The 23,387-nt window shown below is 46.9% G+C and overlaps 1 protein-coding gene across 3 annotated transcripts in view; it reads right to left on the bottom strand.

Annotated features, from left to right (window-relative positions):
- HDAC8 (histone deacetylase 8) overlaps positions 1-18,314 on the bottom strand; it is a 40,013-nt gene extending 21,699 nt beyond the window's left edge. Inside the window, exons 1-9 of one of the 3 annotated variants that reach the window (XM_053405417.1) lie at positions 18,175-18,314; positions 16,932-16,984; positions 15,871-16,001; positions 14,352-14,493; positions 11,918-12,030; positions 8,750-8,827; positions 6,883-6,991; positions 5,452-5,624; positions 3,578-3,672 (exon numbers count right to left, since the gene is read on the bottom strand). In XM_053405417.1, coding sequence (XP_053261392.1) covers positions 3,578-3,672; positions 5,452-5,624; positions 6,883-6,991; positions 8,750-8,827; positions 11,918-12,030; positions 14,352-14,493; positions 15,871-16,001; positions 16,932-16,984; positions 18,175-18,276 — 996 coding nt within the window. In that variant the 5' untranslated portion in view covers positions 18,277-18,314. Of the gene's footprint in view, positions 1-3,577; positions 3,677-5,451; positions 5,625-6,882; positions 6,992-8,749; positions 8,828-11,917; positions 12,031-14,351; positions 14,494-15,870; positions 16,002-16,931; positions 16,985-18,174 lie in introns of all 3 variants that reach the window. The other 2 variants (XM_053405418.1, XM_053405416.1) reach the window with 2 other exon arrangements.
- Between the last annotated feature and the right edge of the window lie 5,073 nt (positions 18,315-23,387).

The raw sequence follows: 23,387 nt of genomic DNA, 5'->3' as shown, positions 1-23,387 counted from the left end.
GTCAGAGGGGGAGTCTTCTGATGAGGAAGACGCACATGCTGGCCCCAGTGGGTCAGGAGAAGAACCCCAGTTTGTGCCCAGGCGGTCTTCAAGGGCTACAAAGGGAATTCCACCTGAGAGGTTTCAGGTCACAAATGCGTGGGTTGGTTTCGCACAGTGCGAACCTGAGGTTTGTGAGGTTCAACAGGTGCCTGACAACGATGCCAGGAAGGGGCGGAAGGCAATGGGGAAGGTGTTGAACACTCAGAAGTCCCCTCAGAACGTGATTCGAGAGGGGGTGTTGAGGGGGCTCAGAACTTACAGGGTTAAGAGTTCTGAGTGATGACGCCTCACATTCTGAGGGCGGGCAGAGAACACGGAAGGGGCGTGGATTTCTCCGTGTGCTTTCAGTCTGCGTGTTAGGCTCCATGGAGAAAGGAGCAACATGAGCTGCGTCTCACCGGGAAGATTTACGATGTGTTGATTTGTACAGCAATAAAGACTTTAAGATAAGGAGAGCTGCGTGTCAGCCTGAGTTATTGCCACCACACGACAGAACGTTCCTGCTTCTGCTTCTGCTGTGTTTACTCTGCTGGAGTCAAAGGTTCCAGGGGGGAAGAGCAGAGCTGCGCGGAGGAAGTGTGCCGGACCCCCTGGACGAACTTGACCCCCCCGCATAATTACAGCATCAAACATTAAAAACTTCCCTAAACAGGGCCGCCTTCAGTTGTCATTTAAAAGTAAAATAGTTGCTTATTGCCTTGACATCTGCTGGGAGGGTGTTCCACAGGGCAGGCACCACCACCGAGAAGGCCCTCTGCCTGGTTCCCTGTAACTTGGCTTCTCGCATGGAGGGAACCGCCAGAAGGCCCTCGGTGCTGGACCTCAGTGTCCAGGGAGAACGATGGGGGTGGAGACGCTCCTTCAGGTCTACTGGACCGAGGCCGTTTAGGGCTTTAAAGGTCAACACCAACTCTTTGAATTGTGCTCGGAAACGTACAGGGAGCCAATGAAGATCTTTCAGGACTGGTGTTATTTGGTCTCAGTGGCCGCTCCCAGCACCAGTCTAGCTGCTGCATTCTGGATTAATTGCAGTTTCCGAGTCACCTTCAAAGGGAGCCCCACGTAGAGCGCATGGCAGTAGTCCAAGCGGGAGATAACCAGAGCATGCACCACTCTGGATAGACAGTCCACAGGCAGGCAGGGTCTCATCCTGGGTACCAGATGGAGCTGGCAGACAGCTGCCCTGGACACAGAATTGACCTGCGCCTCCATGGACAGCTGTGAGTCCAAAATGACTGATCTTCTGACGCTGATCTTCTGTATATGTGCTGCCGAAGCGAGCACCTGACGCTGATCTTCTGTTCCAGGGGGAGGAGGATGTGAATGAGGGGGACTTGTTGTTTGGTTTATACGTTGACAAAAACCAATTTATTACAATCATAGAATCATAGAGTTGGAAGAGACCACAAGGGCCATCGAGTCCAACCCCCTGCCAAGCAGGAAACACCATCAGAGCACTCCTGACATATGGTTGTCAAGCCTCTGCTTAAAGACCTCCAAAGAAGGAGACTCCACCACACTCCTTGGCAGCAAATTCCACTGTCAAACAGCTCTTACTGTCAGGAAGTTCTTCCTAATGTTTGGTGGAATCTTCTTTCTTGTAGTTTGGATCCATTGCTCCGTGTCCGCTTCTCTGGAGCAGCAGAAAACAACCTTTCTCCCTCCTCTATGTGACATCCTTTTATATATTTGAACATGGCTATCATATCACCCCTTAACCTCCTCTTCTCCAGGCTAAACATGCCCAGCTCCCTTAGCCGTTCCTCATAAGGCATCGTTTCCAGGCCTTTGACCATTTTGGTTGCCCTCCTCTGGACACGTTCCAGTTTGTCAGTGTCCTTCTTGAACTGTGGTGCCCAGAACTGGACACAGTACTCCAGGTGAGGTCTGACCAGAGCAGAATACAGTGGCACTATTACTTCCCTTGATCGAGGTTAAAAGGGGACTGGAAGCTCTGGCTTTTGCATTTTTGTTTCTGAGTAGCTAATGCTAATCCTTCAAGACAATTTTGCGCAAGCAAGCAAGGGAACCTCCTCTCAACACAGCCCATCTGATTTGGGCTGTCTTCTGAAACCCTTTGGAGAGGATGGCAATGTAACAAGGCAGCGTGACTTAGAGGTACCTTAGTTCTCATACGCTTTGGTTCTCAAACTCCGAAAACCCAGAAGTAAGTGTTCCCGTTTGCGAACGTTTCTTGGAAGCCAAACATCTGTTTCGGCTGTCGGCTATTGTTTCCGGGGCACCTGCACCAATCAGAAGCTGCGCCTTGGTTTTTGAACATTTTGGAAGTCGAATGGACTTCCGGAATGGATTAAGTTTGATGCTTTTGTTTTTGCCATTTATTTGTGTTTTTGAGACATTTCAGTTCTTTTTTATTTTTGGGACTGCGTGGAACCTAGTTCAGCTACTGACTGATTGATTGTGTGACTGTGGAAATGGATAAAAGCCCCCCATCCAAACACTGACTATCATCAGTGCAGGGAAGAAAATAATTAAATTTTCATTTTTATCATCTACAATACTGTCTTATTTATTTTATAGTACAGTACATTGATTATTATGGGACACAGGTGGCGCTGTGGGTAAAACCTCAGTGCCTATGGCTTGCCGATCGAAAGGTCGGCGGTTCGAATCCCTGCGGCGGGGTGAGCTCCCGTCTTTCGGTCCCAGCTCCTGCCCACCTAGCAGTTCGAAAGCACCCCTAAGTGCAAGTAGATAAATAGGGACCGCTTTATAGCGGGAAGGTAAACGGCGTTTCCGTGTGCTGCGCTGGTGCTGGCTTGCCAGAGCAGCGATGTCACGCTGGCCACGGGACCCGGAAGTGTCTCCGGACAGCGCTGGCCCCCGGCCTCTTAAGTGAGATGGGCGCACAACCCCAGAGTCGGACACGACTGACCCGTACGGGCAGGGGTACCTTTACCTTTACCTTACATTGATTATTGCTTTCATTTTATGGATCAACGTTCTCATTAGTAAAATTAATGTTAAACTGCTGTTTTAGGGGTTGTTTTTAAAAGTCTGGAACAGATTAATTAATTTTGCATTACTTTCTATGGGAAAGCGCACCTCGGTTTTGGAACGTTTTGGTTTTGGAACGGACTTCCAGAACAGATTGAGTTTGAGAACCAAGGTACCACTGTATTGTTACTGAGGTCCACTTCCAAGAGCCTTCTGGCAGTTCCCCTGATGTGAGAAGCGAAGTCACAGCGAAACAGGCAGAGGGCCTTCTCGGTAGTGGCACCTGCATTCTGGAGTGCCCTCCCATCAGATGCCAAGGAAATAAGCAGCTGTGTTACATTCACCCTGTATTGGGAAGTTTTCAATGTCTGACACTTCACTATTTTTATATATGTTCTGTTGGAAGCCACCCAGAGTGGCAGGGGCAACTCAGCCAGATAGGCGGGATAGAAATAAGATTATAATATTATTATTGTTACTGGAATGACTCTTGGCAAAAGGCTGGGAGGGGTTTCTGCCCAAGAGGAACGGGTCGGTTTTTCTGCGCAGCGAAGGGACCGGCTAGCTAAGGCCTCACCTTGTGATCCGGGATTTCAGAGGGCAGCGTTTTCCCTAAGATGACCGCCGTCAAATACGCCCAGCAGCGAGCCGTGTTGGCGAGATGGTAGCCTCCTGCCTCCAGGAGCGAAGGAGCAGGAAGTCCAGAAAGGGAAGAAAGAGGAGTTAAAGAATGAGTTAAAGAAATTGTATAAAAGCACATTTGTTAAAAAAACCAGAAGCATTTCTATTAGGTATAGTAGCAGGTGAAGAAATTTCAAAGTGAGACCAAAAACTGTTCATGTATGCAACAATGGCAGCAAAGACTCTTTTAGCCCCAAACCGGAAGCAACAGGAATTACAGACGATAAAAGACTGGCAGGTGTGGATGACTGAATATGCAGAACTGGCGAAACTGCCGGGGGAAATCCGAAACCAATGCAATCAAGCTTTCCAAAAAGAGGGGGGTAAATTTGTACAATATTTGTTTTTGTTTTTTCATAAATCATTTTTATTAGTTTTCCAATAAGAACATCCAATTAACAAATCCATCAAATCATAATCCAATTAAAAAGAATAAAATAAAATACAAAACAGCCAAATTATTAATTTAAAAAAATTGTACAATATTTGAAGGACAATTGCAAACAGTTAACAACATCAGCAGGGTTGAGCTAAGAAGACTTGTAATGTTAAGGATTCTTACCTTTTTATATTTAATGAAAAACGTGATAATTGGAAGGAACGAAAAGTAAACAGAAAGAGGTACAAATGCTATGACATAGAAAGGAATTATGAAAACCACGAGGCGGGAAAGAGGGAAGTCGACCAGCTCCTATGAGCAAAAACCAGTGTGATTAACAAGGATGTATTCAACTATCATGAAACGGAAACCTGATAAAAATATTATTAAAAAAAGAGAGAGGAGGAATGAGGGGTGTGGAGGAAAGGAGCCCGTTGCGAGTGGCTCTGCCTATCCTCTGCTTTTGCAGGTGAGGCGACAGGTGAGCTGGACTGCTGTCTTGCCTCGATAATGGACCGGATGACAGCCAAGAAACTGAAGCTCCATGCAGGTAAGACAGATGCTAAACTGGATGGGTGGGAAATCACCTGCCCTTGATGTGGTTACACTCCCTCTGAAGGAGCAGGTACATAGCTTGGGGGCACTCCTGGGTCCTTTGCTGTCGCTTGAGGCCAGGGTGGATAAAAATCAATGTGTTTTTTTTTTAAAAAAAAAATTAAAATCGGATTTTTAAAAATTCAAATCGGATTTTTTAAAAAAATTAATTGGATTTTTAAAATAAAATGCTTTTGGAGGAAAAACCTTTCTAAAGATAGTTTTCTACTGAAGTTGCATTATACAAAAGTTAGTAATTTGAAGAAGTTAATTTTATTAGAAAGTGGATATTGGAAAACTGCTAAAATGAGATTTAATGAAAATCAGTTAGGAAGGATTTGAGGAAGTCATTTAACACTGGAATTTAATTTGGATCTTTGATTGGAAGATGTATGTTTGTTTTTTGTTTGTTTTATATATGTTTTGTTTTTTGTGTTGTGCTGTATTTGTAATAAATTTGGAAAATTAATTTAAAAATTGGAAAAAAAGAAGAAGTTGCATTATACAGTGGATGCTCGGGTTGTGAACGTGATCTGTGCGGGATGCACGTTCGCAACCTGCAGCGGCGCGTCTGCACACACGTGGGTTGAGATTTGGCGCGTCTGCACATGTGCAAAGCGCGATTCCCCAAACCCGGAATTAACCTGTTCTGGTACTTCCGGGTTTTGGCAGGTCCATAACCCGAACAAACGCAACCTGGAAACGTCTGTAACCAGAGGTATGACTGTAGTCCAAAGGAAATAAGGATTTGTTCTAGGTTTTTCATGTGTGCTAAAACTGCGACCTCCTCCACTCACCTCCTCCCAGAACGAGGGTCGGGCGCTGCCACTGTAACACGTACTTCAGGCACCGGCCGACCCCTTCGGGGGTCAAGTTGAAGGAGCACATGGGGTCACCAGCGATGGTGTCCGCCCCCAACTGCAGGACGACGGCCTCAGGGCTGAACGCTGCGTAGACCTCCTTCAGGACACTGCAGAGAGAGGAACGAAGACCCCCGTTACCCAGAGAGCAGACAGGTAGGGAGCCACTGGCAGCAGAGGTTAATAATAATAATAATAATAATTTATTATCCCACCTTTCTTTTTTCTTTTTTCTTCTCCCCCTAATGCCTCAACAAATGAAACGGATTTGTAAAAATGTTACATGGAAGAAGAAGAAAAAAATACGAGGCACTACACTTCTGTAAAACAAGAAAATCCTTAATAAAAAATATTTAAAAAAAATGCATAGTGCAGATGAGGCCTAATAATAATAATAATAATAATAATTTATTATTTATACCCCGCCCATCTGGCTGGGCTTCACCAGCCACTCTAAATACACTAAATTACTCTAAAAACACTAAAATACAATAGCCTATTAAACATTAAAAGCTTCTCTAAACAGGGCTGCCTTCAGATGTCTTCTAAAAGTCTGGTAGTTATTTTTCTCTTTGACATCTGGTGGGAGGGCGTTCCACAGGGCGGGCGCCACCACCGAGAAGGCCCTCTGCTTGGTTCCCTGTAACCTCGCTTCCTGCAGGGAGGGAAAAGCCAGAAGGCCCTCAGCACTGGACCTCAGCGTCCGGGCAGAACGATGGGGGTGGAGACGCTCCTTCAGGTCTACTGGACCAAGGCCGTTTAGGGCTTTCAAGGTCAACACCAACACTTTGAATTGTGGTCGGAAACGTCCTGGGAGCCAGTGTGGTTTTTCAAGACCGGTGTTATATGGTCTTGGTGGCCACTCCCAGTCACCATTCTGAAGCTGACTGGACATGGGTTAGAGCTCAATGTCGAGCCTACCAAGTGGCGGTAGCGACGGTGAAGACGACTTCCCACCAGATGTGAAGGAAATAAGCAGCTATCCTATCTTTAAAAGACATCTGAAGGCAGCCCTGTTTAGGGAAGTTTTTAATATTTAATGCTGTATTGTTTTTAACACTTGATTAGGATCCGCCCAGAGTGACTGGGGAAACTCAGCCAGATGAGCGGCGTATAAATCATTATTATTATTATTATTATTATTATTATTATTATTATTAATGCTAAAGACGGCCCTGCTTTCTCGTGGAGCCTGGACATGTTTCAAAAGCCGCAGGGCCAATTCCAGCAGCTCGGCTAGAACAATCTGATTGGGAGACAGAGCGAGCCCCGAGTGCGAGTTATGCCAGGTGGGGCAGAAAGGAGGAACTGCAGGAGAACCACCGAAAACATTTCCTCCCAAAGGGCCACCGGGTGGTGGGTTCTTACGTCTCGCAGATCTGGAAGTATCTGTCGTCCTGGATGCCATCTTGAATGGGGACGTTGACGCTGTAGTAACGCCCCTTCCCCAGGCCCACGTCCGTCACATCGCCTGTTCCTGAGCAAGAGGCAGAAGAGAGATTTTTTACTGACTTGGGACCAGGAAGCAGGACCGTGAAGGATGCTTTGTGCCTCAGTGTAGTGATCAGGTGGGATTGCTATGAGGAATTATGAAAATATGGAGCAAGCCATTGTGTCCGCAATGAAAGCATTGCATTGACTGGGCTTGAGCCATTGACCATAATTTCTGATCAAATCCCACAAGCCTCTTCATCTCTGCCTATTTCTCTACGTCTGACAAGCACGTATAAGCATTCTAAAACACAAAACAGTTGCTTCCCCAGGCATCCTCAGTACATAAAGATAGTAGTTAGCTTTGATGTAGCTTTCCGTGGTTTTGTTAATCTTAGGGCCAGGAAATAGAGTTTCACATAGAGGTGATAATGCTTTTGAATTCTGGTGCTGGAGGAGACTCTTGAGAGTCCCATGGACTGCAAGAAGATCAAACCTCTCCATTCTGAAGGAAATCAGCCCTGAGTGCTCACTGGAAGGACAGATTGTGAAGCTGAGGCTCCAATACTTTGGCCACCTCATGAGAAGAGAAGACTCCCTGGAAAAGACCCTGATGTTGGGAAAGATGGAGGGCACAAGGAGAAGGGGACGACAGAGGACGAGATGGTGGGACAGTGTTCTCGAAGCTACCAACATGAGTTTGACCAAACTGCGGGAGGCAGTGGAAGACAGGAGTGTCTGGCGTGCTCTGGTTCAGGGGGTCACGAAGAGGCGGACAGAACTAAACAGCAACAATCTTTCCTTGCCATCCTTTCTCTCCTGTTTACGGCCTCTGGGGTTCGCTAAAAGCATTCCTCACTGATTCCTTTTTTATTTACTCTGAACTATGTATGCATGCTGAAGTAGGAAATAGTTTCTTTGCAGTTAAAAAGATTTCTTTGATCAACTTTGTACCCACATGGTAGGTTTTTGAAATGCTCAGAGGACATCTGATTGGTTCTTACAAGCACTGCGCTATAAGTTCTTTTGTTAATAAAAGGGGCCTGGGACAGGGTGTGACAGATTATTCCTGGCACTCCCCCCAGAGTCTTGCTAGTCAAGCCTCATGTGTATTTTATTAATCAGGGTCCAATCCTTCCTTCCTTTTGGAACGCAACACCTCAGGTGCTGCCTGTGAGCTGTCCATCGAGGGGCCTCCGGTTGGCCATTACGATAGCAGGATGCTGGCCATTTGGCCTGATTCAGCAGCCTCTTTTCAGGTTCTTATGCCTCTCGGGATTCAGAGAATGGTATGAACAGAGAAAAGGGGAAATAAACAGTGGGTACTGTTTGCGTATTTACATACACAAAATATAAATATACAAGGTGTATAAAAAACTAAAAAGGTAAAGGGGGACGCGGGTGGCGCTGTGGGTTAAACCACAGAGCCTCTTGGGCTGGCCAATCAGAAGGTCAGCGGTTCGAATCCCCCCCCACGGGGTGAGCTCCCGTTGCTCGGTCCCTGCTCCTGCCCACCTAGCAGTTTGAAAGCACAACAAAGTGCAAGTAGATAAATAGGTACCGCTCCAGCGGGAAGGTAAACGGCGTTTCCGTGCGCTGCTCTGGTTTTGCCAGAAGTGGCTTAGTCATGCTGGCCACATGACCTGGAAGCTGTACGCCGGCTCCCTCGGCCAATAAAGCGAGATGAGCGCTGCAACCCCAGAGTCGGCCACGACTGGACCTAATGGTCAGGGGCCCCTTTACTTTTACCTTTAAGGGAAGCAACACTCAAGTACAGTAAAAGAAATAGATAATAATCACTTACCTGGGAAAAACCCTGGAGAGAACTTATGCAGAGACACCGTCATCACTTTGGAGGTGAAGATGAAGGCATCTTCTACACCTGTGTGGAAAGAGACAGACAGAAGTGAAATAATTTCGACAGGCTCCTTGCCCATCAGCCGCAGAGTCTGGTCCTGGAGGCCAGAGACCCTATAGCCAGAACAGAAGGGGGGCTTATCAGGGAAGGAAGCTGAAAGACAACACAATCTCATAGCTTTTTTTGACAGAGTTGCAAGCTTGATGGATCAGGGGAATGCTGCGGGGACATAGTGTATCTTGATTTCAGTAAGGCTCCGGACAAAATGCCCCATGATATTATAATAATAAATTTTTATTTATACCCCGCCCTCCCCGGCCTAGACCAGGCTCAGGGCAGCTAACATAGGCTATATATACAGTAAAAACATTAAAAACAAAACAACCCCCCCACCAAAAAACCCAAACAAACAGTTGATTAAAATATAATGATGATACAGATGATATAACGGTGGTTGTTTTAAGAGGGGGAGGCGGCGTATAGGAAGGAAGTTGGAGTGGTGCAGGAAAAACAACTTACTCCTTAACTTAAAGAAAACAAAACAGATTATTGTGGACTTTAGGAAACGTAAGTAGAATATTCAGCCACTCATTATTGAGGGGAAGTGTGTGGAACAGGTCTTGGTGTTTCGATTTCTGGGAATGGAGTTGAGAGACGAACTAACCTGGGGAGAAAACAGTAACATATACCATATGTGTTGGATGTAACACACCGAGATTTGCCCTTGTGTACAGAAACCGAAAGTGGCGTCACTGAGGACTTTGGATTACAATAGGAAAATAAAGAAGAAGAAAAGTAAAAATATTTCACACAGAACTACAAACTCGCTTCCTAAACCAATTCAGTAACTGTTAAAAATAAATGAAGGATCAACATCGGAAATGTTTTATTTTTCTACTTGGACTAATTAAGAAATGCAATATGATATTAGATCATCACTCCCCGAACTTCAGAGCATGGGAAGTCACCCAAAAGATATATAATTCGGCATTGAATATTTGGCTTTTTTTATTGTATTATAACTTGGAATGTTGTGGTTTTTATTGGAATGCTAAAATGGAAATTTAATAAAAAACATATTATTTAAAATAATAATAATAATACCACCTTTATTGTCAATATACAACCTGTGTACAATGAAATTAACTGAGCCCCACCACACAAACACTCAATCTCATTGCACTCTGTGTGCTTGTCGCACAACACACCAACCCCGAAAGTCAGTTGCACTATATTATTTTCCATTCAGCAGCCTAACAGCCCATGGATAGAAGCTGTTTTTTAGCCTGTTGGTACGACTGATTATACTTCTATATCTCCTGCCCGAGGGTGGAAGATTAAAGAGGTGCTGGCCAGGTTGTGAATTGTCCCTGAGAATTTTCCTCACTCTCCTAAGGCAACGATTCCTTGCGATGTCATCTAGCGGGCTCAGGGGACAGACCATGATATCATGCACTGTGTTCACCACCCTCTGTAAAGACTTTCTGTCCATGGCTGTCAAGCCAACGTACCACACTGTTATACAATATGAGAGGGCACTTTCTGCTGTGGACCGGTCGAAGGAGGTCATCAATTGTCGTTTAACATTGTTCTTTCGCAAGACCCTGAGAAAATGGAGTCTCGGTTGAGCCTTCCTAACCACCTGGGTTGTACTGAATTTCCAAGTGAGGTCTTCACTAAGGTAAACTCACAGGAATTTAAAGGAAGAGACTCTCTCCACACAACACCCCCTGATATACAACGGGGCTAGTTGGCCTCCTAGGATGGGTAAAGGGTTAAAATGGGTGTGATGTGATTGGCCAGTGAGAATGCAAGAGGGGAGTAAAAGATAGAGTGGGAGGTTTTGAAAGTCAGTTGAGGTCTGGGGGTTGATGGTTGAGGTCTGGGGGTTGATGGTTGAGGTCTGGGGGTTGAGGCTTGGGTGTTGGAGAAGGAAGAGGGAAGCTTAGGTGTGGGATTGGCAGAGTTGTATTGTAAGAGAGTGAGAGGAATTGTTTGTTAGGGTGTGAAACCTAAGACGCTGGCAAGTTAGCAATGTCATGTGACTTTAAGTAGTCAAGCTTGTTAAGTTGTTAAGTTGCTCAGTATATAAAGAGTGTTTGTTTTCTCTGCCTGTGGGGCGTGAAGCAAAAATGTCTGAAAGCTCCGGAGGTGTTTCTGTTATCTTTCTGCAATAAACCCGTCTTTGGAAAGACAGGCTTCCCTGTGTCGTTATTTCTTTGCTGCTGAGACTTTGAAGCTTGTACTGCAACAAGAATCTCTGCACTGCACTTAATTAAAGCTCTGCAAAGAGAACTGTTGCTGGTGGCGCAGCGGAAGCGTTTACTGGACCAGTACACAGGCTCTCTTATTGTTAGGTTGAGTCAGATAGATAGTTGGGAATAATTCAGTTTGAGGTTGTTAGGAACTAAGATTAGGAAACTGACAAGAGAAAAGTAAACTGTAACCATAAGCTTGTTCCTGCATTTAAAAATAATCTTGATTATTTGTTTATGTTTACAACTGTCTGGACTCCGTGTCCCCCCGTGAGAAGCGGGGTGGGGGCAACGAAGAAAGCTAACGCAGTGGTGGCACAGGGTCAATAGACCGTCAAATGTCCGGGGACCCTGTGTGGTCGCCACAGCTTCCTCCGAAGGTCCAACACCATCTCCTTTGTCTTGCTAATATTTAGGTGCAAGCTATTCTCTAAGCACCATGTAGCTACTTTTTGAACCTCCCCCCATACGCTGATTCTTCTTCTCCTTCTTTGGCGATCCCTCGTAGCCAAGTAAGACTGTCTTCCATAAACGCAGTTTTAACAATGAATCATAAGTGACTGTGGAGGCCAATTCTAGATCCACACGTCCTTCCACAGTGGGGACATTGGTTTCCAGGCGGGAGTTGATCCCGGTTGGCAAATACAAATATACCAATAGAAATACAAATATGAAAATATGAAACATGAAAAAACCTGGAGGTAACCTGTTCCATTACTTCCGGGTCACCGCAGGACGCAACCTGAAAACGCTCAACCTGAAGCGTCCTTAACCCGAGGTATGACTGTATTTAGGTGCAAGTTATTCTCTAAACACCATGTAGAAAAAACACACAAAACCAAAGCAGCAGGAACCTTACCATCCCCGTGATGCAGATCTAGGTCCACATAGAGAACGCGGCCAAATTTCTGCCGGAGCCGCAAGATGCCCAGGACGGCGTCGTTCAGGTAGCAGAAGCCAGACGCTTCATCTCTGCAAATAAAACATGACTGGTGAAATGTGAAGGTTCGGAAGCTGCCAAACGAAGCTGGCCTCAAGCCAAGAACGTGGCGCTCTTCGCCGCTCTGGCTAGTGAGCGGGCAGATTTTGTAGAAGAAAATTAGGCATAGGGAGAGGAAGAAGTTATAGTGACATTAATCTTATAGTGATATAAGATTTTGGATATAATATCCAGTTAGAATCCAGGGAAAGGTTGTGGAAGGAAGGTATCAATTTCACTGCAGGCAGCGCACTTGAAGAAAATGTTATGAAAATGATGTACTGATGGTATTTAACACCAGCTAAATTGGCTAAAATGTACAAGACAAGAACTAATGCGTACTGGAAATGTAAAGAAAAGGAAGGTATCTTCTACCACATGTGGTGGTCTTGCAAAGAGGGAAAAAGGCTTTCTGGGAAATGGTATATAATGAGCTAAGGAAAATGTTTAAAAATACTTTTGTTACAAAACCTACTGGGTATAGTGGGTGAAGAGATACCAAGGGAAGATAAAAGACTATGCATGTGACAACTGCGGCATGAATTATTTTAGCCCAAAAATGAAAACAACAAGAAGTACCAACGAAAGAAGAGGGGCAGGTGAAGACAATGGACGTTGCAGAACTGGCGAAGCTGGCAGGAAAAATCTGAAACCAGCATGATCAAGTATTCCAAAAGGACTGGAGTAAATTTATACAATATTTGAAAGATTATTGCAAGCAATTAAACATCACCAGCGGGGTTGCCCGATGACTTGTAAGGAGAAGTTTTCTATCTTCCTATATTTATTTAAATTTTGAGCCATTTTGTAAAGAGTGTCGTTAGAATTGGAAAATGCATAAAATGCTATGATGTAAAGGTTAATTTTGAAAGCCATAAGACGGGAGGGAAGGAAGTCAACAGGCTCTAGAGAGCCAGAGAGGTAAAGTAATAATGGTGGATAATAATGATGTGATTAAAGGTACAGGTAAAGGAACCCCTGACCATCAGGTCCAGTCGTGGCTGACTCTGGGGTTGCGGCGCTCATCTTGCTATATTGGCCGAGGGAGCCGGCGTACAGCTTCCGGGTCGTGTGGCCAGCCACTTCCGGCAAACCAGAGCAGTGCATGGAAACACCGTTTGCCTTCCCACCGGAGCGGTACCTATTTATCTACTTGCACTTTGACGTGCTTTCGAACTGCTAGGTTGGCAGGAGCAGGGACTGAGCAACGGGAGCTCACCCCGTCACGGGGATTCGAACAACCAACCTTCTGATCGGCAAGTCCTAGGCTCTGTGGTTTAACCCACAGCACCACCCGCGTCCCAATGATGTGATTAGATATTGATAAATGGAAAACTCATAAAAATTATAAATATATATAGTAACAAACCAGAAGACGGAACATTTTTGATGGCAAGTCTCCCCCTCTGGTAGGCAAGAGGAACATTCCCAGCTGCAGAAATGACCTCAGTCATGTTTCTAACCAGCTAGGACTGCTTGCCCTCCTTCTTGGCCATCACCCTGAACTGCTTAGCTAGCTGAGAGGAAATATGATAGACATCTTCAGGTATCTCAAGGGGGCTGCCCCATGGAAGATGGAGCAAGCTTGCTTTTCTCCGGCTCTGGAGGGTAGGACCCAAACCAACGGCTTCAGGTTATGAGAAACGAGATTCTGACTCAACATCAGGAAGAACTTTCTGACAGTAGAAGCCGTTCGACCGCAGAACAGCCTCCCTCAGACACTGGTGGTGTTTTAAAAATTATTATTAGGTTTCTACATTAGCAGGATTATTGTAGTAACCTGCAGTTTTATAAGTGTATCTATTTACAGTCGATAAATCAAACGAGCAAGTTAAATGAATTTGGATATGCAGAAGGTATTAAAAAATAAATTTAAGGAACCATAGAAAGAGGGGGAAGGAAGTCAAATTTTGAAATGTTAAATGGATTGTAAAACTAATGAAATGTATAAATTTGAAAAGTATAAATAAAAAATTATTAAGTTTTCACATCAAGTTTAAGGTGCATGAAAGTAAAACGAATGGAAAGACAAACAACCAAAACAGACAAATGCAGGACAATGAAATTTCGAATTAACGGTGAGTAGGTTCCAAATCTATGTCAAATTTAGAGGTTGGATGGACACCTGTCATGGATGCTTGAGATTCCCGCCTTGCAGGCGGGTTGGAATAGATGACCACTGGGGTTCCTTCCAACTCTACAGCCCTGTGATTCTCTGATTCCTCTCCCCGCAGGCCTGACGGATGCCAAGGTGGAATAGGCCTAACAGCGCAGGCTCTGGGAGAAGCAACAAGATAAGGCAGAACTTCCTTACTTCTTTGCATGATGCCAGCCTCCAGGCCAGTTGATGGCAACTTGACAGTCACCGTTCACCAAACACTGGGCGGCTGTGATGGTGGCTCCTCCCACGGCGGCCGCATAGTCAAAGATCCCTTCAGAGGTCGGGCAGTCGTAACCTGGAGGGAGCAGGAGAAAGGGATTAGAACGATAGAAGACTCAGAGACACCAGGTGCATATTTTTATTATTTGGACCATTTTTCACTTTAATTGCATTTGACCTTTTACAGTGGAGCCTTGGTTCTCAAACGCCTTGGTACTCAAACAACTTGGAACCCAAACACTGCAAACCCGGAAGTAAGTGTTTCGGTTTGCGAACTTTTTTTGGAAGCCAAACTTGCTCTGCTTTGAGTGTTACGCTGAGGCCTGTCTGTTTTTGATATTTATTTTGCGTTCTTGTGGCTCTTTTTTTTCCTTTTCGTTTTTGTGACCGTGTAGAACCCAGTTCCACTCCTGATTGATTGTGTGACTGCAGTAACATCGTTTATTCCAGAGGGATACGTAAGCAGAGGTACTTCTTAATTGTATTTCAGTTCGACAACTACTTTGATAAAATACGTATTTTGTTATGTGCAAATGGCTTTATTATTATTATAAACTCCATCTCCTCAGAGTCTTGCGGAAGAACAATGTCAATCAACATCTGATGATCTCCTTCTACCAATCAACAATAGAAAGTGTCCTTTCCTACTGCATCACGGTGTGGTACGCTGGTTTGACATCATCTGATAGGAAGTGCCTACAGAGGGTGGTGAATACAGCACAAGATATTATGGGCTGTCCTGTGAATCTGCTGGATGAAATAGTGGAAGAACATTGCCTCAGGAAAGTGAGGAAAATTATCGGGGATGATGATTCACACCCTGGCTGGCACTTTCTTGATCTCCTGCCCTCGGGCAGAAGATATAGAAGCAGGATTAGTCGCACCAACAGGGTAAAGAACAGTTTCTATCCGTGGGCTGTTAGGCTGCTGAATGAAAAGATAACAACAGGGCAACTGACTTTTGGGTTTGGTGTGTGTGTGTCAGTAAACGAGGGGAATTAAGACTAAGAGAGCTGAGTGGGGGGTGCTCGTGTAATCTCACTGTATACAAGTTGTACAAGTGACAATAAAGTATTTCAATTTAGATACCTGTTAGGTCCATAAATTTCCATATAGCATATATTCAACACATAAAACAGTGACAATGTGTTGTTGACAGATGGACATATAAAGGGCCCCATTACCTCCAGTAGATTAAGGGAAGGCATCCAGAACCTTCGGCCCTCCAGATGTTTTGGACTACAATTCCCATCATCCTTGACCACTGGTCCTGTTAGCTAGGGATCATGGGAGTTGTAGGCCAAAACATCTGGAGGGCTGCAGGTTGGGGATGCCTGGCTTAGGGCCTCATCAAACCTAAATCCGGTCCTGGCTGTGAGCCTGGCAGCAGATCTTCCCTGGCACCTTGTCTGGAGTTCTCCAGGGAAAAAACCCCAAATAGCCTAGTCCTCACCTAGTCCAAATCCCACCGATTCTGGATGGTCATCGTCGCCTTCCTCGCTCACTTTCTGCAGGTGCTGCAGGTAGGCATCAGTGTGGAAGCCGGCCATCTCCTCCATGGAAGCTACTTTGGGAGGGACAATCCTACGGAAATGAAGAACTTGGTGGGTGGGGCAGACACAGAATATGGAAGGCAGCACCTCAACCGCTCCAGGGGCTCGCCCAAACTTCCCGTGGTCCCCTTGCCCTGCTCCTCCGCAAGGAAAACCTGCTCTTTGGCTTTAAATTGGAATAAACGGCAATCCATTAAAAAAAACCCTAACTGCTGTTTGCTCCGATTGAGCGCCAAAGAGCGGTTTTTTGCTCCGACTGAGCGGCAAAGTGCGTTTTTTTGTGATTGAGCACTTTTTTGCTCTGACTGAGCACCAAAGAGCCTTTTTTGCTCCGATTGAGCACCAAAGAGCGTTTTTTGCTCCGATTGAGCACCAAAGAGCGTTTTTTTGCTCCGATTGAACACCAAAGAGTGTTTTTTTGCTCCGATTGAGCACCAAAGAGTGGTTTTTTGCTCCAATTGAGCGCCAAAGAGTGGTTTTTTGCTCCAATTGAGCGCCAAAGAGCAGTTTTCTCAGGAGGAAAACCGTGGGACAAGAAGAAGGATGGATAAGCCTCAAACCGAGCAGGTGTTGCTATGGGATGGGTTAGGAGCAGAAGAGAAGTCCTCTGAGGCTGCCTCTCTGTATCTCCTGGACTACAGCAAAGTTCCCCCCAGGGCAATGTCCCCCTGTTGTCAGTCAAAGAGATCTCAGCTGCTTAGCAAGTATTCTTCAAGAGCTCTGAGAAACGTGTCCTAAAGGAAATATTTTTATCATCAATTTCATTTCTATGCCACTTTGTATTTTTAAGGAAAAAATCCGAGCGGTTTGCAACTGGCCTTAAAGCATCAAACAAAAGAATCTGGAATAAAATGCCTTTTTCCAGAACAGGTGGAAGCTGCAGGAGCCCCTGGCAGAGACCACCCCCCTTGCCCAAAAGACCCCCACCTGCCCCATGGCAAGCTGTGCCGCTTGTGCCTACCTCATGTGATCAAGCAGCGAGTAGGATTTGATCAAGGAATGCACCATGCTGGCCTGCGGGGAAAGGGAGGGAGGGAGTAAGTAAGCCAAACCAGACCATCCTCACGGAATCAGAGACCTGCAGCGCTGGAAGGGACACCCTGTGGTCATCTAGCCCAACCCCTTGCAAAGCCGGAATCTCAACCATAGCACCCCCTGAACTTCTGCTTAAAACCCTCCAAGGAAGGAGAGGCCATAGAATCGTAGAGTGGGGAGGGATCCACCCCAGGGGTCATCTAGTCCAACCCGCTCAGGACTAGTGCCTTGGGGAGGTGGGTTATCCCCCCCCCACGCATATCCCCTCCTTTCCAGCCCCCCCCCTCTGGGACTGCCCTCTGTCCCCCCCCCCTCCTGGCCCAAAGGATCCCGCTGAGGACTAGCGCCTTGGGTAGGTGGGTGGGGTGTCTCCCCCCTCCATATACCCCCTTCCAGCCCCCCCAGGGACTGCCCTCTGCCCCCCCTTTGCTGGCCCAAAGGATCCCGCTGAGAATTAGCGGCTGGGGGGGGTGTCTACCCCCTCCCCCCTCATGTCCCCCTCCCAGCCCCCCTCCCTTCTAGCCCAAAGGATCTTGCTGAGGACTAGCGCCTTTGTCTCCCCCCTCCCCATGCATATCCCCCCCTCCCAAGGTCTGCCCTCTGCCCAAAGGATCTCGCTGAGGACTAGCGCCTTTGTCTCCCCCCTCCCCATGCATATCCCCCCCCTCCCAAGGTCTGCCCTCTGCCCAAAGGATCTCGCTGAGGACTAGCGCCTTTGTCTCCCCCCTCCCCATGCATATCCCCCCCTCCCAAGGTCTGCCCTCTGCCCAAAGGATCTCGCTGAGGACTAGCGCCTTTGTCTCCCCCCTCCCCATGCATATCCCCCCCCTCCCAAGGTCTGCCCTCTGCCCAAAGGATCTCGCTGAGGACTAGCGCCTTTGTCTCCCCCCTCCCCATGCATATCCCCCCCCTCCCAAGGTCTGCCCTCTGCCCAAAGGATCTCGCTGAGGACTAGCGCCTTTGTCTCCCCCCTCCCCATGCATATCCCCCCCCTCCCAAGGTCTGCCCTCTGCCCAAAGGATCTCGCTGAGGACTAGCGCCTTTGTCTCCCCCCTCCCCATGCATATCCCCCCCCTCCCAAGGTCTGCCCTCTGCCCAAAGGATCCCGCTGAGGACTAGCGCCTTGGCAAGTGCGCCTCCCCCCCTCGCCCGCCCCCCCGGCCCCGCACCCGCTCGGGGACTTTGCAGAGGGCGTCGCATCGCGCCAGGTACTCGGCGCTGTGCACGTAGACCGGCGGCGGCGGAGGCGGAGGGGCCGCCTGCTCGGCCATGGGCGCCACGGGAACCGCGCTTCCGGGCGCCGGTTGCAGCCCGGGCGCACTTCCGGGACGGGCTTCCTGACGCCGCGCAGCATGACGGGAGTGGTAGTTCGCGTGGGGAGACTGGAGGCTAGGGAGCGGGGCGAGGGGAGGGCGGAGCTACTGCAAGAGAGGCGGGGCTTTCCACCCGCCCTTTCTGGAGCAATAATAAAATAAAATAAAATCTGCAAGCGAAGCGATGCTCTCCCCGCTCTTTCTGGAGAAATAAAATTAAAAAGAATAAAATAAATATTGCAAGCGAAGCGATGCTCTCCCCGCTCTTTCTGGAGCAATAATTAAATAAAGTAAAATAATAAAAATAAAATAAAATCTGCAAGCGAAGCGATGCTCTCCCCGCTCTTTCTGGAGAAATAAAATAAAATAAAATAAATACTGCAAGCAAAGCTCTCCATAGTTTTCAGTTAAGTGCTAAGTTGTAATTCAGCTCATCTAGCCCAGCATCTTGTTCTTTCCCTTGTCCACCAGATGCTCGTGGAGAAGCCCATAAGCAGGAATGGAGCCTGAGTGGCCTCTCCTCTCCTGTTGTTCTTAAATCTGGAAGCTCAAGACCTCATCTTGAGGTCAACATCCCTAAAAAAATGCAGAAAAATACAGGCAGCTGCACTGTTGAGTCTATATATTGCTGCAAGCTTGGGGTGCGTGTGTGTGTGTGTGTGTGTGTGTGTGTTAGTCTAGATGTCATCCTCTCTAAACCCATACAATGGGGATTCTGCTAGGAAAAACGTACAGTAGAATCCTGGTTCTTGAACGTCTTAGTTGACAAACAAATCGGCTCCCAAACGTCGAAAACCCAGAAATAAGTGTTCTGGTTTTCAAACATTTTTCAGAAGCCGAACGTCTGATGCGACTGTCGGCTATTGTTTCTGGGGCACCTGAGCCAATCGGAAGCCACGCCTTGGTTTTTGAACGTTTTAAAAGTCGAACGGACTTCCGGAACGGATTACGTTCAAGAACCAAGGTACCACTGTGCTTCTAAAATGGTATAACCATCAACATCAGGGTTTTTTTCAGCCAGAACGCGCTAGAACTCTCAGGTTGGCGCCATTGCTCTTCTAAGAGAATGAGGGAGGTATTCACGATAAGTTCCAGCACCTCTTTTTCTGGGAAAATAGCAGAAAAGAAAAGAAAATAGCAGTCCTTTTTCTGGGACGCGGGTGGCGCTGTGGGTTAAAAAACAGAGCCTAGGGCTTGCCGATCAGAAGGTCAGCGGTTCAAATCCCCGTGATGGGGTGAGCTCCCGTTGCTCGGTCCCTGCTCCTGCCAACCTAGCAATTCAAAAGCACGTCAAAGTGCAAGTAGATAAATAGGTACCACTCCGGCAGGAAGGTAAACAGCATTTCCGTGCGCTGCTCTGGTTCGCCAGAAGCGGCTTAGTCATGCTGGCCACATGACCCGGAAGCTATACACCAGCTCCCTTGGCCAATAAAGCGAGATGAGCGCTGCAACCCCACAGTCGGCCACGACTGGACCTAGTGTTCAGGGGTCCCCTTTACCTTTACCTTTATTGTTATTTTGAGCATATATTTTGCTCCTCCCATCCAGAGGGCACAAGGTTGGGGCAAGCTGTCCTAATTCTTCTGAAATCAAGTCACACCCCTAGCCAGGGCAGGACCCTGTGTTTCAATGCCAAGTTGTGGCATTTAGGTAAAGTTCTGTGGCATTTATCTGCAATGAACAAGCCCTGGCGTGAAGCCTCTGCTCCAGGAACATGGATTGAGAATTATCAGCCGACATGCACATTGGTGATTTCCTTGTTCCTGGTCCTTTATTCCCTGTGCCCAGGTGCTTAATCTGAGAACAACAGAGAGTGCCCACAGATGTTTTGTTGTTGTTGTTGTTTAGTCGTTTAGTCGTGTCCGACTCTTCGTGACCCCATGAACCAGAGCACGCCAGGCACTTCTGTCTTCCCCACAGATGCTAGAAACTGATAATTGCCTGGTCCTCCATTCTTTGCCACAGTGCTATGTGCTCTGTTCTAAAGGCTCAGTTCAGGTAAAATCAGCATACATTCCAGCTGACCTGCCCTCAAGGGCTGGGTCCCAGCATGACCCAGTAGATGGCTCCTGGCCAACTGTTCTATAAAGTGGCAGAGGCATAAATCAATCGAGGCCATGATTTGATTCCGAAACCACCTGCCGTATAAAAGCCATTGCAAGGAACTGTCCTAAAAATCAATAATATTAACTTACAGAACCACCTAAAATCAATCATATCAACTTACAGAATCACCAGGCAAGAGTATGCATCACAATACATTGGCAGGGTTATTGCAATAACCTGAAGTTTTATAAGGCCTCGGTCCAGTATACCTGAAGAAGTGTCTCCACCCCCATCATTCTGCCCGGACACTGAGGTCCAGTGCTGAGGGCCTTCTGGTGGTTCCCTCGCTGTGAGAAGTGAGGCTACAGGGAGCCAGGCAGAGGGCCTTCTTGGTGGTGGCACCCACACATCAGATGTCAAAGAGAAGAACAGCCACCAGACTTTTAGAAGACATCTGAAGGCAGCCCTGTTTAGGGAAGCTTTTAATGCTTAATAGATTATTGTATTTTAATATTCTTTTGGAAGCCGTCCAGAGTGGCTGGGGAAACCCAGCCAGATGGGCGGGGTATAAATAAATTATTATTATTATTATTATTATTATTATTATTATTAATTTAAAATAGATAAATAAATGAGCAAATTAAGTTACCGTATTTTTCGGCCCATAGGGCGCACTGGCCCATAGGGCACACCTAGTTTTTTTTGGGGGGAATAAAGAAAAAAATTTTTATTTCCCACCCCCATGTGCGGGGCTGGGGCGGGGAAAGCCCGAGCTTCCCCCGACCCCAGCCCCCAGAACAGGCTGCTATCCGCAAGCCCTGGGAGAGCTGCGCGACTTCGCGCAGCTCTCCCACGGCTTGCACAGAGCTTCCTGAAGCCTGGAGAGTGAGAGGGGTCGGTGCGCACCGACCCCTCTCGCTCTCCAGGTTTCAGCGAAAGCCTGCATTCGCCCCATAGGACGCACAAACATTTCCCCTTCATTTTTGGAGGGGGAAAAGTGCGTCCTATAGGGTGAAAAATACGGTAATTTGGATATGCAGAAAGTATTAATAAATTTAAGGAATCGCAGAAAGAGAGGGAAGGAAGTCAAGTTTTAAAATGATTGGAAAATTAATGAAATGCATAAACCCAAAAAGCTTATATATATATATATATATATATTAAGGAACGCAGTAGTTTTAATGACACAACAGGTCTCATTTCTGAGCAGACGCGTAGAGGGTTGGACTTGAGTCTGCCCATTGTTTCCCCAGAAGGTGCCTGTAGCACAGGCAGAGGCAAACTCGGCCCTCCAGCTGTTTTGGGACTACAACTCCCATCATCCCTAGCCAACAGGACCAGTGGTCAGGGATGATGGGAATTGTAGTCCCAAAAAACATCTGGAGGGCCGAGTTTGCCTGTGCCTGGTGTAGCAGAAGCGAGTTGTGTGACCCTATTTTACGGTTGTAGGATTGGAAGGGACTCCATGGGTCATCTAGTCTAACCCCCTGCAAGGCAGGGATCTCAGCTCTCGAATCCAGGACAGGTGGTCATCCAACCTCTGCTTAAAAACCTCCAAGGAAGCAGAGTCCGTCACATACCAAGGGAGACCGTTCCGCTGTTCGACAGCTCTTGCCATCAACTCGGATGTGAGTTCATTTGCAAAGAAAACGGAAAAGGCAGTTCTCTGAGCATGTGTAGAATGCCCTTCCCTCTCTGCGTAACTCCAGCCAGCGGTTTTCGTTTCTTTAAATTTATATAGCGTTATTCACAGTGCTTTTTTCTGGGGGTGGCGTACGCAGGGGTACGCATACCCCTAAACGTTTTGTGAATCTTTGTACTTTTGTCCACTTACTGTATTTATTTTCCCCGATTCGAACCATAAAATGGTGGTTCTCTTGAGTCAAAAGGAGAGTTGTTGTTGTTGTTGTTTAGTCGTTTAGTCGTGTCCGACTCTTTGTGACCCCCTGGACCAGAGCACGCCAGGCACTCCTGTCCTCCACTGCCTCCCGCAGTTTGATCAAACTCATGCTGGTAGCTTCAAGAACACCATCCAACCATCTCATCCTCTGCCGTCCCCTTCTCCTTGTGCCCTCCATCTTTCCCAACATCAGGGTCTTCTCCAGGGAGTCTTCTCTTCTCATGAGGTGGCCAAAGTCTTGGAGCCTCAGCTTCAGGATCTGTCCTTCCAGTGAGCACTCAGGGCTGATTTCCTTAAGAATGGAGAGGTTTGATCTTCTTGCAGTCCATGGGACTCTCAAGAGTTTCCTCCAGCACCAGAATTCAAAAGCATCCATTCTTCGGCGATCAGCCTTCTTTGTGGTCCAGCTCTCACTTCCATACATCATGACTGGGAAAACCAGAGCTTTAGCTATACGGACCTTTGTCGGCAAGGTGATGTCTCTGCTTTTGAAGATGCTGTCTAGGTTTGTCATTGCTTTTCTCCCAAGAAGCAGGCGTCTTTTAATTTCGTGGCTGCTGTCACCATCTGCAGTGATCATGGAGCCCAAGAAAGTAAAATCTCCCACTGCCTCCATTTCTTCCCCTTCTACATTTTTAAAAAAGAAATAAAGTACAGTGGTACCTCGGTTTACATCCACTTCAGGTTACATACGCTTCAGGTTACAGATTCCGCTAACCCAGAAATAGTGCTTCAGGTTAAGAACTTTGCTTCAGGATGAGAACAGAAATCGCGCGGCGGCAGCGGGAGGCCCCATTAGCTAAAGTGGTGCTTCAGGTTAAGAACAGTTTCAGGTTAAGAACGGACCTCCGGAACGAATTAAGTACTTAACCCGTGGTACCACTGTACTGAGTTATTCATAAAACCAAACTAAACCAGAGCCGCTTGCAACAATTGTTCATAAAACCATTCGATGGGGAAACCTGTTTTAAAAATCTGGAAACTCAATTACAATCACATTGCAACAAAAGAGAAACCCCGTAAAAATGTTACAATAAGAAACCTGAGACTTACTAGGAGCCCGCCTGACACCTCCCCTCCCCGCCCGATCTCTTGAACCCAGGACAGTCTTTACGCAGGCAGA

This window comes from Podarcis raffonei, chromosome 10 (genome assembly GCF_027172205.1).
Source record: "Podarcis raffonei isolate rPodRaf1 chromosome 10, rPodRaf1.pri, whole genome shotgun sequence".
In the NCBI taxonomy this organism is placed as follows: domain Eukaryota; kingdom Metazoa; phylum Chordata; class Lepidosauria; order Squamata; family Lacertidae; genus Podarcis; species Podarcis raffonei.
This window is presented reverse-complemented; position numbering and strand designations above follow the sequence as displayed.